This window comes from Hemicordylus capensis, chromosome 3, assembly GCF_027244095.1.
Source record: "Hemicordylus capensis ecotype Gifberg chromosome 3, rHemCap1.1.pri, whole genome shotgun sequence".
In the NCBI taxonomy this organism is placed as follows: Eukaryota; Metazoa; Chordata; class Lepidosauria; order Squamata; family Cordylidae; genus Hemicordylus; species Hemicordylus capensis.
The window spans coordinates 36,280,441-36,293,859 of NC_069659.1; the positions used below are offsets into that span (position 1 = coordinate 36,280,441).

General features: G+C 45.3%; 1 protein-coding gene across 14 annotated transcripts in view; it reads right to left on the bottom strand.

The window, feature by feature from the left end:
• Positions 1-5,118: 5,118 nt before the first annotated feature.
• Positions 5,119-13,419, bottom strand: part of SPATA13 (spermatogenesis associated 13) — a 236,082-nt gene continuing 227,781 nt past the window's right edge. For all 14 annotated transcript variants that reach the window (XM_053312445.1, XM_053312448.1, XM_053312444.1 and 11 more), the window contains one exon: positions 5,119-12,608. In XM_053312445.1, coding sequence (XP_053168420.1) covers positions 12,427-12,608 — 182 coding nt within the window. In that variant the 3' untranslated portion in view covers positions 5,119-12,426. The remainder of the gene's footprint in view (positions 12,609-13,419) is intronic.

Here is a 13,419-nt window from a genome sequence, read left to right on the forward strand (position 1 = left end):
CTGTTGCTCCCTCCCTTCCCTTCCAGCCAATATTGCAAACATGATTGGCTGGCTGAGCAGGGGCACAGCCACTTCCATATTTTCTCCCCCTCCCCCACCCCCAGGGTTGCATTTGCTTTCTGTCTTATTAATTCATCTCCAGTTCCTCCTCCCCATGCAGAGCAGCCTTTCTTGCTTCTCTCTTGCACTTCAGCAAAACTCTCCCAAAGTTTGAGAGGTTTGATGTTAAAATCAGCCATTTTCGGAAGGGTGGTATCTGAATAAAATAAAATAAAATAAAATTCCCTATGCTGTTGATGTCAATGTTTATAAAAGCTGTCATGATGTGACTGGCTTCACATCACCAGGTGGCTATTCTGCAGGTAGTTCCCAAGGCTCAAGCAAAAATAAAAAGTAGCTCCTAGAAGCCCTAATTCTGCCCACTCCAACTCAGAGGGCCAGGCCTCTGAGAGCTACAGCACTTACTCGAGACCACATTTTGTTGTACCTTGTACTCTAACAAGTCAACAGAAGATCTTCAAGGAGGCTCCAGTGGACTCATGCGTCTGGTTGCAAACATACTTTGCAATCGAGCCTTACCTTTTCTGCACCAGCCTAGCAGGACTCTCTTTGGGGGCATCTTGCACAAACACAGAAGGGTTGCACAGGAAGGCAAAATGAGGGCAGCTGTTTAGTTACTGAGTTCTAAAAGCTGTTATTCAGTTTTCAGATATGTTCAATGATTAAAGCAGAGGTTTGCACCACGCTGTTGATGTGGAATGATACTAGCATTTAAATATTAATCGCTGGTGCATAATGTCTCGTCTGTTTTACACTCTCACCCCAAAAGTCCACTGACTACACAGTGTTTCTTCAGGGCACTGTCCACCCAATATAGTCTGGCCGGCCTGAGCTACTCAAGAGAAGCAGCAAAAGCTCTGCTAGGCCAGAGGAGTGGGGTTGGTCTGGTCCAGTGTTGCATCAGTGTGTGAGAAGGGCAGAGCTATAATTGAACCAGGTGAGACAAATGTCCCAGGATCCGGCTGAGTGACAGCTCACACTTTGCTCTCTCCCCTCATGCCTCCCCAGCTCACTGGCATGCTTGTCTCAGCTGCACGTGAGGACTCAGTTTTCTTTTGGGAAAGATGACCAAAAAGAGAATCCTGCTAGACTGGTGCAGCAAAACTTTTAACGTACGTGTGTGTGTGTGTGTGTGTGTGTGTGAGAGAGAGAGAGAGAGAGAGAGAGAGAGAGAGAATAAGAAAGATGGAAGTATCAATGTATCAGGTGTGTGTGAGAGAGAGAGGGAGAGGGAGAAAGAATGAATGGGTGAATAAGCAAGATGGAAGAGTCAATGTTGTAGATGAGGTGATTGCAGCACGAATAAATGTTAAAAAATATACTTCTGAGCCAGGTGTGTGTGTGTGGGGGGGGTTTTTGAATAAGAATGATGGAAGTGTCAATGTTGTAGATGAGTGATTGCAGCAAGAATAAATGTTAAAAAATATACTTCTGAGCCAGGTGTGTGTGTGTGTGGGGGGGGGTTGAATAAGAATGATGGAAGTGTCAATGTTGTAGATGAGGTGATTGCAGGAGAGAGAGAGAGAGAGAGAGAGAGAGAGAGAGAGAGAGAGAGAGAGAGAGAGAGAGAGAGAGAGAGAGAAATATATACTTCTGAGCCGTGTGTGTGTGTGTGTTAGCAGTGGTAGCACCAGGGGGGAAAAACTGAGAGGGGCACAGAAGGGGCAGAGTCTATTTCTGGGTGCACCCCATGGTAGATTTCTGCCAGCTGCACCCCATGCACCCCAGCTGCACCCCAGCTGCACCCCATGGTAGATTTCTGCCACAGAAATGGAGGGGAGCTGTGAGGCAACTACATTTCTGAGGGGGTATGTGCTTGCCCCCCTTGTGCCACTCTTGCCCCCGTGTGGAGCCAGCCCATCTTAACCTCTTGTCCCAGGGCCGACTCCAACCTTGCTATGCCCCTGAGTATGGGATATGACCCTTCTGTAAGACAAATTCATGAGTTCCTTTGGGGCGATCATATGGTGCTGCAGAGAGGGGAAAAATGAGGTCAACAGAATGTCATCACCCAGGAAAATGCCTCTGACAGCTCACAAGCAGGATGCAGGGGTGGCGTCCATTTGTTATTTTTTTCTCCTTGACTTCTGGTAATACATGGTTTACTGTCTCTGATCATGGATATGCTTTGTGTGTCTGTTTGCCAATGTAACCTTTGCTTTTTACAGTTGATCCATTCATCCATTTAAAGGTGGAAAAGTATGTCTTGAGGTCATTATTTTCCACAGTTCTTTGTATTGATCATCATTTCCCTCCCTTTTTGTATCACCTTGTTGCAATATTCAAACCAGTAAGAGCTGCAAGTTCGCTTATCACTTAGGAAGCTGCCATATACCAAATCAGAACATTGGTCCATCTAGCTCAGTATTGTCTCTACAGACTGGCAGTGACTTCTCCAAGGCAGGAGTGTCTCTGAGCCCTATCTTGGAGATGTCACGGAGGGAACATGGAACCTTCTGCATGCAAGCTAGCAGATGCTCTTCCCAGAGTGGCCCCATCCCCTGAGGGGAATATCTTACAGTGCTCACATGTAGTCTCCCATTCATATGCAAGCTAAGGTGGACCCTGCTTAGCAAAGGGGACAGTTCATGCTTGTTACAAGTCCAGTTCTCCTCCCACAGACCAGCCCTCCTCCCATCACAAGAAATGTGATGCCATTTATCACAAGAGCTTTTGTGATAGATATAACTTATTAGAATTTCTGGAGAGTTAAGTGGTTTGAGAATAATTATTTTGAGAGGCTGAACGGACTCTGGAAAAAAATGGGACAAAGAGATATTTGGTCACTAACAGCGCTTAATAAAGGAGCACATGGCTTTAAAAGGGTCTTAAACAAATTGATGGAGAACAGGTCTATCAATGGCTACAAGTCTGGTGGCTGTGGGCCATCTCCAGCCTCAGAGGCATGATGCCTCTCAATACTAGTTGCAGGGGAGCAACAGCAGGAGAGAGGACATGCCCTCACCTCTTGCCTGTGGGCTCCCCAGAGGCATCTGGTAGACCACTGTGTGAAACAGGATGCTGGACTAGGGCTGTACTTATGTTCACATTTTGACCTTTAGCAGGCAGGACTGGAAAAACTCAGTAGATGATAAAAGCGATTCTTCTATTAGGTTATGTATTATCACTTCCCAATCAATCAATCAATCAATCAATCAACCAATCAATCATATCTCTGTCAAACAGGCCCTTAGAGATCTTTTCAGACTAGAAACAACATTCATGCACCAATCTCCAAGACTATATCACCATCTTTTGGTCATTTTAAACACTGCAGGACACTCATTACAAAGGAAACCTCTTTTTTGGGGTGAAATTTCATCCAATGTGTTTTTTCAAAGTAAACAAGCTGTCCTTATTGGCCCGTGATAAGTGCCTTCTCTGAAAAAGCAGTTCCTATAGTCAAAGTCCTTTCAGGTATCCAATGTACAGAGCAGTATGGGCCCAATTATTTATCTGTACCTTTTGTTTACAAGAGCGATGACCTCAATACACATGCCTTTCATGTAAATGTAAAGGTAAAGTGTGCCATCGAGTCGGGGTCGACTCCTGGCAACCACAGAGCCCTGTGGTTGTCTTTGGTAGAATACAGGAGGGGGTAACTGTACCTAGGTACAAAACAAGTGATGATGTATTAAATATCATCATGTCTCTGGGTTGTTGGCTTATAGGCACACCTCATACAAATTGAGTTGAGCCAGGGGCTGATGATTTCCACCACCACCACCACCAGAACCCTTTATCACAGACTGGTTGAATAGCTAACCTCTCCATTCCTCATGATTAATATGCTGCAGGGGAAGGGCAATTTTCACCAGTCCCCCTTTTCTTCTGCAGTCCTCTGTGCCTCCTGAAAATATGTCCCTGAGAGTCCTGCAGCCATCAGGGACATATATTTGGAAGGCACAGGGGACTGCAGAGAGATGAGAGAAAATTGCTCCTGTTGCGCAAGTACAATGTTTTTCAGTACACACATTAGTCTGGAGGGCAGTCATTGGCTAGAAAGAACACTCTGAAGAGCCATCACGATTACCTGCTGAATAGACGTAGCAGCAACACCATTATATTCATTTGCAAAAGAGGTGTGCCCAACACAGCCATTCCTGGTCACACCACATCAGGACATGATGTGACCACTTTCCTTCTGAAAGTGGCAGGGTGGGTGACTGAGCAGCAAGGAGCATTCTGCCACTTTTACTCACCTTAGATGGAGAGCAGGAGCAAGGGGGGGCATTTAGGACAGCTTGTCTATGGTCACACCAGAGCGGGACCTGGAGCCAGTGCACTCTGTAACAGGGATTCCCAGATGTTGTTGACTACAACTCCCATAATCCCAAACTGCAATGGCTAAATGTCATTGCAGCTGGGGATTATGGGAGTTGTAGTCAACATATGGGAATACCTGTTACAGGGAACACTGCCTGGAGTCACAGTATGCCCTAAGATTTGGCTCTGATGGCATCAGAGCAATGAGTTTACTTATTTGATTTTACCTTCGGTGGAAGTAAAAATTGGGTGCATGCTGTGTTTAATGTCTGTGGTAGCTCTCAGTTGGGGCATCGAAGACTTATGCCCCAAGCATTACTGTATGGGAGACGTAGGCCAGCCAATCCATTTGGATCTGGAATGGCAAATCATTGTGGAATTCATAGGAACATAGGAAGCTGCCATATACTGAGTCAGACTATTGGTCTATCTAGCTCAGTATTGTCTTCACAGACTGGCAGCGGCTTCTCCAAGGTTGCAGGCAGGAATCTCTCTCGGCCCTATCTTGGAGAAGCCAGGGAGGGAACTTGAAACCTTCTGCTCTGCTCTTCCCAGAGCGGCTTCATCCCCTGAGGGGAATATCTTGCAGTGCTCACACAACAAGTCTCCCTTTCATATGCAACCAGGGCAGACCCTGCTTAGCTATGGGGACAAGTCATGCTTGCTACCACAAGACCAGCTCTCCTCTCCTCATATGCAAGCTAGCTGTGTAACTCAGTGTTGTTGTTTTTTAAACAGCTCTTTCACAAGACAAGCTTATAAACCAAACAAACAAAAACATGATACTTTCGCTGTCATGATAGTGAACTCCACATACAAGATTTTATAGACTATGAAAAAAATCACAAAAATTAAAACTGTACAGCGAAATTATATAAGACACAGCTGAGAAATGTTAACATGCACATTCTTAATTAACACATGTAAAGTTAGAACAAGGTAAAAGGAATGTGTATATGTATTAATTTCCAGAAAATAGGTTTTGTTTTTGTTTTTACAAAAAAAGCAATTGAATGCAAAGAAATCTGGCAACAGAGATTACTTCACAGCAAATATATACGAAGGTAAAGGGATCCTATACATTATACTTTAGCTGTCAACAGCCAATAAATTTTTTTCTGAAGCCATGATCCCTGGCTTTCATATGTAGCAGCACATAGATGTTAAGATGCATAAAGCATATACAGAAGAAAAGAACATGTTATAGAACACTTGTCAAAATAAAATATACAGGCAAGTTAAACAAGCAGCCCTAATCATTACCAATAATCATAAATTACAGAATCATTCAGAAGGCATCTCCCATATGCAAATACTATACATATAGAGAAAGAAAGGCAGTCAACAAAAATATACCATTTAATTATGGCTAAGGTCCTTTGGCTCAAACTCCAAGCAATAATCTAAAATGTTTTTGTAAAAATGCCCCACATAACTAAATGAGGGATATTTCAGTCATTCAGCTCCTTCACTTGTTCTACATTGAAATGCAAGCCACTGTTAAAACTAGCTTAATTTATTTGCAAGAAGAGATACGAGTAGCAAATTAAAGAGTTAAGGTTTGGCGTTAGCTTAGCCTAACAGAAACAAGAGAAAGTGTTTGGGTTTGGGTTTTTTTTGCTTTTCATGCATGAAGTTAGGAGTCATCTGCACAAGTCTTTGCTAAGCGGTGCTTTACTGAAGCGAGGCACTCTTGGGCTCAGTGGGTGCATGGGAATATGGAAAAAGAACATTAAAAACATGCACGGGTTGCTGTGGAATTCAAAAGCAGTTCAATCCTGGCTTGAGGGTGGGGTTGATATGCAAATTCAAATACCTTATTAAAAAGGACATTAATTTGGTGAGACTCTGATCCAGGCAAACTTACAATAAGATGGAAACACAGTACTCGTGAATGTATAGCTGATTTCCCTGTAGACCTGGGCAAGGAACCATCCCAAAGGACTCCTCCAGGAATTCTTTGCCACATTTGAATTTTTTAAAAAATTAAAACAGGATAACAATTTATAAACAAGAAATAATAGTTCTGCATGCCTGGGAGAACTTTGGACATGTGTGTCTTAAATAGCAGCCCTCAATGATGCACAGCCAAAAAAACCCACCTAAAACTGAGACGAGTTGCAAAAGCTATTTGTGTTATGACAAAGGGATGCTCTGTGCAGAGAAGAAACACTCTACAAGTACAAGCCACTGGAATAACCTGAAGTGGCTCTTCGGATTTTGGTTAGCAAGCAACACTGAATTTTCTGGGTAACTGCTACTTGGATTGGTTGGGAGCACTGGAGTAACATGTGTATGAAAAGATCGTGCAGGAGTCTACACCTGGCCTATGGCTGGGATCCAGAGGTGCCCCTCCACTGACAGAAGGGCTGTTTCTGATTTAGGGGAAGTGCTTCATGAGAAATGTGACCCCAAATCCAGAGGAGTTCCTCTGTTTGCACAAGTTCTTGTGCAGGGCAAAGCACAAGCTCTTTTCAAAACCTTTGTATGGCTCACTAGAGTTTATGTGCCGCAACCAATATCTTGCTTATTCGCCATATTTCTTGTACTATAATGCAACCCCCAACACATTGTGGCTCTGCACTGTGACAAATCTCCCACGGACACGTTTGCCAGAGTTCACAGAACACCCCACTTCTGCTCACTGTTCTTTGGATCCAAGCCCACTTTTCCAGCCTTCAGATTAGGTGGCCAAAAAAGTCATGGTGCCGTTAAACAGCCCAGTTTGGTGTGCAAAGTACTGTGCAAAGCATTACTGTAGGTAACATCCTGAGTGACCTGAATGATACAATTTCCCCTCTCTTTGTCATGTTTGAGTTTCCTGACCAAAGGAATATCAGTGCATCTACAAGCAAATCCAAAACTTCCTGCTCCTTTCCATTGCTAATATATCAAAATGTGACCTTGGGGAAAGAGACACTGAGGCCCTTTACACAGTCAAAAACTGTGTTCTACCCGGGCTCGGGAGCTGTGTGTGCTCCCAATTTTTGGTTGTGTGGAAGGAAGGTAGGAGGGAAACCTGGGTATAAGTGATTGTATGGAAGCAAGGTAGGAGGAAAAGCTTCCCAGGTTCTCCTCCTACCTTGCTTCCACACAATCACTTCTACCCAGCTTTTCCTCCTACCTTGCTTCCACACAACCAAAAATAGGGAGCACACAAAACTCCCTAACCTGGGTAGAATATATTTTTTGATTGTGTGAACGACCTCACTGGGTGCAATCCTGTAGCAAGCAGGGTGCAGTGCTTCCAACAGAAGTCCCTTCCAATCCTCCCTCGAGGTCACAACTATAGACACAGCCTTCAGCACCAAGCTATGAGGCTCTCCACACGAGAGTGGAGAGCTGGATGGGGTTTGGCATGGAGTGTGGGCTTGGCCCACTCTCCCCGCAGACAATCATACAGCTCTCTCAGGGCGGCTGGATTGGCCACCCACATGATAACTGTCTCTGTCACGATCAAGGGCTGCCCAGCCCCCAGAAGTCCCAGAACGCCCCGCTCTGGGGAGCCCCTCAATGCCAGGAAGCTTGCTGCAGTCTCCCAGTCAGGGGTCTCCTCATGAGTCGCAGTGGCGTGGAGCCATGCCACACCCACAATCACAAAAATGGGAATTGCAGAGCACTCGCTCTGCTGACCTCGTTTTAGAAGAGGGATATTTAGGTGGGCTAGCCACGGGGCTCGCCTGCAAGCCTGGTGGTTCCTACGACCGCTGGAAAACAGGCTGGGCTCCCTTAGCCCACTTTCAAGCGGTCGTGAGAATAGCCTCTGAATAGTTAGTGGGAGGCACATGCTTTTTTAGGAACATTCAGAGCATTTCAGAATCATAGGACTGTAGAGCAGGAAGAGACCTCGGAGGTCTACCGTTCCAAACCCCAGCTTGGTGCAGGTATCTAGTATAATACCCCCGTCATACAGGATCAAGTGCCTTTGCTCAACTCCTGCTACCAGGGCTGGCCTTAGGGATGGGCAAGCTGGGCTGTTGCTCAGGGCGCCTGTCTGAAGGGGGCACTGAGCTGTGCTTGCACAAGCCAAAACAAGTTGGAGGGGCAAAGGCACTCTGCTCTCAGGGTGCTGTTTAGCCTAGGACCAGCCCTGCCAGCTTCTCAGAGCAGTCTGTGCACCAGGGGCCAAGGGAAAAAGAGCCTAGTGGATGATCCTAGGGCAGGCACAGGTGGGCAGGGGTCTAGGGGCCTGACCCCACTCAGAGATATTCCAGATGCACATCAATGCACAGCAGTACGACAGGAGTTGAGAGGAGAAAAGACTTCTAAGCAAACCAACCCACACCCTACTCTCTGTAGCTTTGGACAACAGAGACCGCGGATTATCTAGGAGGGGTGTGTCCAGCACCAATTCTTTGCCTTCGTGGCCTGGACACCTGGTCTGAGGCAGACACAGCTACTGCATGTGGAGGTGGGTCTGCTCTGTGGATGAGTCCAGTTTTAAAGGTTCTCCTCAGGTTTAACAGTTATATAGCGCCAAATCTTTACAGTTTCAAACTCCACTGGTGGGGGTCCAGCAGACAATTCCACACCTGTAGAATATAAATGCCAGGTGAGAGGAGCAGTGAGCCCGTGGCCTCCCATTTGTCCTCTGGAAGCAGGTGCTTGGGCAATTCAAAGGGGCAAGCCAGAGAACATTTGTTTGTTCCAAACGTAGATCTCCATTGCAATGGTTTTAAAAATGCTACTCTCTGATTCCGCTTCTCCAGCTCTCAACCATTTCTTTCATTTGAAAAAAGTTAATATTGAAAAGCAAGCAGGGAGGTTCACAACATGCTGGACAGTTCCCTTTAGCCTCAGTGCCTTTTTACAGCCAGTGCTGAGCTTTGTACAGAAGGCAAATCTAACATACCTGACTTTAAAAGCTATCGCCAGTTTCAAAATGCTTATTAGTTAAAACATCACTTTCATGGACAGGAAAAACACAGGCGCAAGCATTTCTTTTAACACACATCCTCAGACAACAGATTTACCAGGTTTTCTGCCAGTATTTGTATCTTATTAGAGATATGTTTTATTGGCTATTGCCACAGCTGCCATTCACGTTAACCATAAAAGCAATATATATATATTGTAGGCACAATCCAACCAGGGTGTAGCACTTTTGCGTCTTAGTGGCCGACATGAGATGCAGTCTTCTGTCAAGATAACCAATGCACTGGGGCTGCTGTGCTCCTAAAAGGCAGCTCTGGTGATCCTGTGGAAGCGTGCTCGTGCACAGTTCCTTAAAATCATTACTGCCACAGCTGCACTTTGCTACTCTCATTATATCCAAAGTTCATCATGGCAGTAGCATTGTGCAACTGCAATAGCACTGTTTTTAAGTAGCTGCACAAAATCATTGGGGCTGCCTTTTATGAGCATAGCAGCCCCAGGGCATTGGTTATGCCAGTTGGTGATGTGTGGACAAGCTCAATGTTGAACCAATTTGGTTCGACCATTCGGGGTCGAACCGAACCACCCCGTTTGGTCCAACCCCAGACCGAACCCACCTGAGGGTTGGGTTTTTAAAATTTTTTTTAACTTATCCCCTCTGGGGGAGTTGTTCGAGGCGGCGGGGGTGGGGTGTTTCCACAGAGGTTCCCCCTCCCCCACCGGTCTCCCTTATGCATTTGGCCACTCTTCGGCTGCTCTTTGGCCTTCCCCCCACCACCAAAATGGCCACCGTGCCGAGGGGGAAGGCCAATGAGCGACCAAACGTTTAAGAGAGGCTGGCAGGGGTAGGGGAAACCTCCATGGACCCCCACCCCCCGCCACCTTGAACTACTCCCCCGGAGGGGGCAAGTGGAATTTTTTAAAAAACAAAACACTACCGAGGGGGTGCCGGGCTGAACTGGTCCGGTTCCAGTTCGGACTCAAACCGAACCGGACCAGCAGGTTCTGTGTACACCCCTAATGCCAATGGAAGGCTGCACATCATGTCAGCCATTGATTTCAATGGGGAACTTTTAAATGTTCCCATTGGAACCAATGGAACTTAAAAGTGCTAGTTGACATTGCAAAAGCTTCCATTTGCCTTGTAATGAAGTGTGTGTGCAGTTGCACAACAGCGCTTTTTCACAAGTGTGCAAAACTGTGCCAACAGAATTGTGCAACCGACAGCCATTATTTCCAGCTCCATTTGCACAAGTTTGTTTGTTTGTGCAAGAGTGTGGTTGTGCAATTGCACACATGCTTCATTACAAGGCTAATAGAAGCTTGTGAAGTATGTCAGCTGCTGTACTGTGGTTGGGTTGTGTGTCTGTGTCTGAAGACTTTTCAAAATGGACTGTACATAAAAGGGAAAGAGAGAGAAACACTACAAGGTGAATAAACAGCCCAATGCTAAGCATGCTTTCTCACAGGAAAGTCCTACTAATTCCAAAGTGATTTGCATCCTAGTACATATGCTTAGGATTGCAGCCAAATACTTGTTCCACATAAGACTTTTCACGCTATGATAAAGATGCTTGGCTATAGCCCATTGTCCTTCATATAGTTTTCTACCAATAAACTAACTTGTGTTCACAGTTTTTAAAAAAGATCCTGAATCAACCTTCATTATCAAACAATGGCCCTGATCATCAGCACTGACTGGAAGAAATGTGGATAACTTTTGGAAACCAGTTTTCAAATAGAGAAAGTCTGTTACATAGGAAGCTGCCTTATACTGAGTCAGACCATTGGTCCATCTAGCTCAGTATTGTCCCAGTCTGTTTGTGTTGACAATGTGCGTTAGTACAAGCATTAATATATGACCACTGAGAAAAAGAATAAATACAGTAGCATGTGCCATAAGTTGCAATTTATGACCGTTTTCTCAGGGTAGCATATTTTGTAGCTAGAGTAAAAACAAATTTCATTTCACAGAACAGGAACAAAACAAAATAAGGGGAAATCCTTTTAATATTCCATAAATAGGCCAAATTTGACCTGAGTTTTGTTTTTTGTTTTTAAATAGTCTTCTTCAGTCAACCTTCATTTCTGATGCCCCCAGCTGTACCCTGGTGTAGGATCTGCTTGGCATCACTGCTAAGAAGCAATTCTCAAACAGCCCTCTTGCTTTACTGATGTTTGTAAGAATGACCAAACCAGAGAGCACTTTGGAAACCTTCTGAAGGCTTTTTTTAAGAGTCACTTGAGCCAGGTGTGTGCTTATGGGATTTAGGGACTAAAACCCCTTTCAAAGTTGGAGGTCTCTCAGATTTGTTACTCTGTATTATTCTTATTCATGTTATAATCATATTAGCGCCGTTCGAAACAGAGAACGCTTCAGCTTTCCATAGTGTAAAAGCAGGCATAATGGAAATAACAGAGGCAATTCTTATAGGCTAACAGTTGCATATAACAAAATAAAATGAAATCAGTTTCTTGAACTGTATACCATGCATGCTGCAAAGAACGGTGTTTGGTAATAGTCAACCCAAGATGCATCAGACCCTTCTTTCATTTTTTTGCAACGGCATGTGCAAATTTTTCTGTTTATCTTTTTATGTCGCCAAGTTCAAATTCTCTCCAGTTTTGCCGGGAAGATGCTAAGGCCTTTCAGGAAGTCCCAGTCCCATCTGACCAAATGGACAGAAACAAGCAGTGAACTAAAACAAAGAGGAAGGCCTGAGATCCACCAGTTCTTGCAATCGTGGCAACCTGATCAGATGAGATCCACGCACTTGCTCTGTATCTAGAAAAGGTGAAACCTCTTTGTTCACACGCCATGAGGGGGGAAATGCATGCCTTCCTATTTCTAAATTTGGCCATCAATTCATTATTAAGACAGATAAAATGGCCTAGAGATTTTAACCATTCCTTTGGTACAACATAAACAATACACCGCTGTTTGGAAATAGCAGCAACCTGCCCTTGTAACTGAGTGGTTCGTTCCTCATTAGCAACCTTTATTGACACAAGTCAACAAATGCTTCCGATCACACCACAGCCTTCTTCACTATACCGCTTGGACTTCATCCTTCTGAAACAAAGGTTATGGAGGAAAGTTGGGATCCTCTTTACTTCTTCCCTCCAGAACAAAATTCACCACTTTCCACCAGGACCAACAAATTGCTTGCTGGGCAATGGCTCTCCTTTAGCACACGTCCTTCCAGTATGGGGACCTTCAGCCATTCATTTCTTGAATGGTGTCAGTTTGTTAAAAGTGTGCCAGAAAAGTGATGGCTTCCGTTTCGGTTCTGCCAGGGCAAAGACTTGCTGCTGTGGAATGCTAGTGGGCACCGTGATGTGACGCTGATGGATGGGATGTAAACTCTGGTGTGGAGGTGGCACTGGGCATCCGCTGTAGCTAACACCTGTAGAATGAAAGCATTGAGAATGTGCGCAAGGTCAAAACAGAAAACTAGGGGTGACAGTGGATTAAAGACATGTGAGTCTTAGTTGACTAATTGGTCTATTCAATTTGCATATGCAAAAAACAATAACTCTGAAGCAAAAAGCATCCTTTCTTTGTTTTTAGATGAGGTGTACATAAACAGCAGGCATCATTTTAGAAGAGGCAATCCCTGCAGCTTGAGATAAAAGGAGGAATGCTTCTTACAATAACCTGCCGTTTATATAATAAGTACTGTATTAAAAGTAGTACTTGGTCTACTGCCCAGTTAATCTTTATGACTCAGACTGTCACAGCATCTGCCAATGGTGGCCAGTGCCACTGGAACTTGGGGGTGGAAGGTGGGCACAGAATGGGCAGCTGCAGCTGCAGCTACATGTCTCTCTATCCCCCCTCCTTGACTACCTCCGTTGTCCCCTGCCCTCTTCTTGCCCCGCCTTGGTTTTAATTTCAGTCGCACTGGCTGGTCATTTGCCAGGTTGTTGGGATACTCAGCCAATGACCACCCCACGCAGCTCAACCTGGCAAATGACCTATCCGCACAGCCCAAGTCAAAGCCAAGGCAGGTTAAAGCCCAAGAAGACAGAAAGGCAGCCAGGGCAGGGCGGGAAGAGAAGGCGAGCATGCGCACAAGAGAGATGCAGCTGTGGGCCATTTGGCGCCCACCTGCCTTGTGCCCCCAGCCCTGGCTACCACTGGCCCCTGCTCACAGTAACAACTCTAGAGTCCAGCCCCAGCCGAGCCCCGGATCTTGACACCAGCCAAGAACCTGA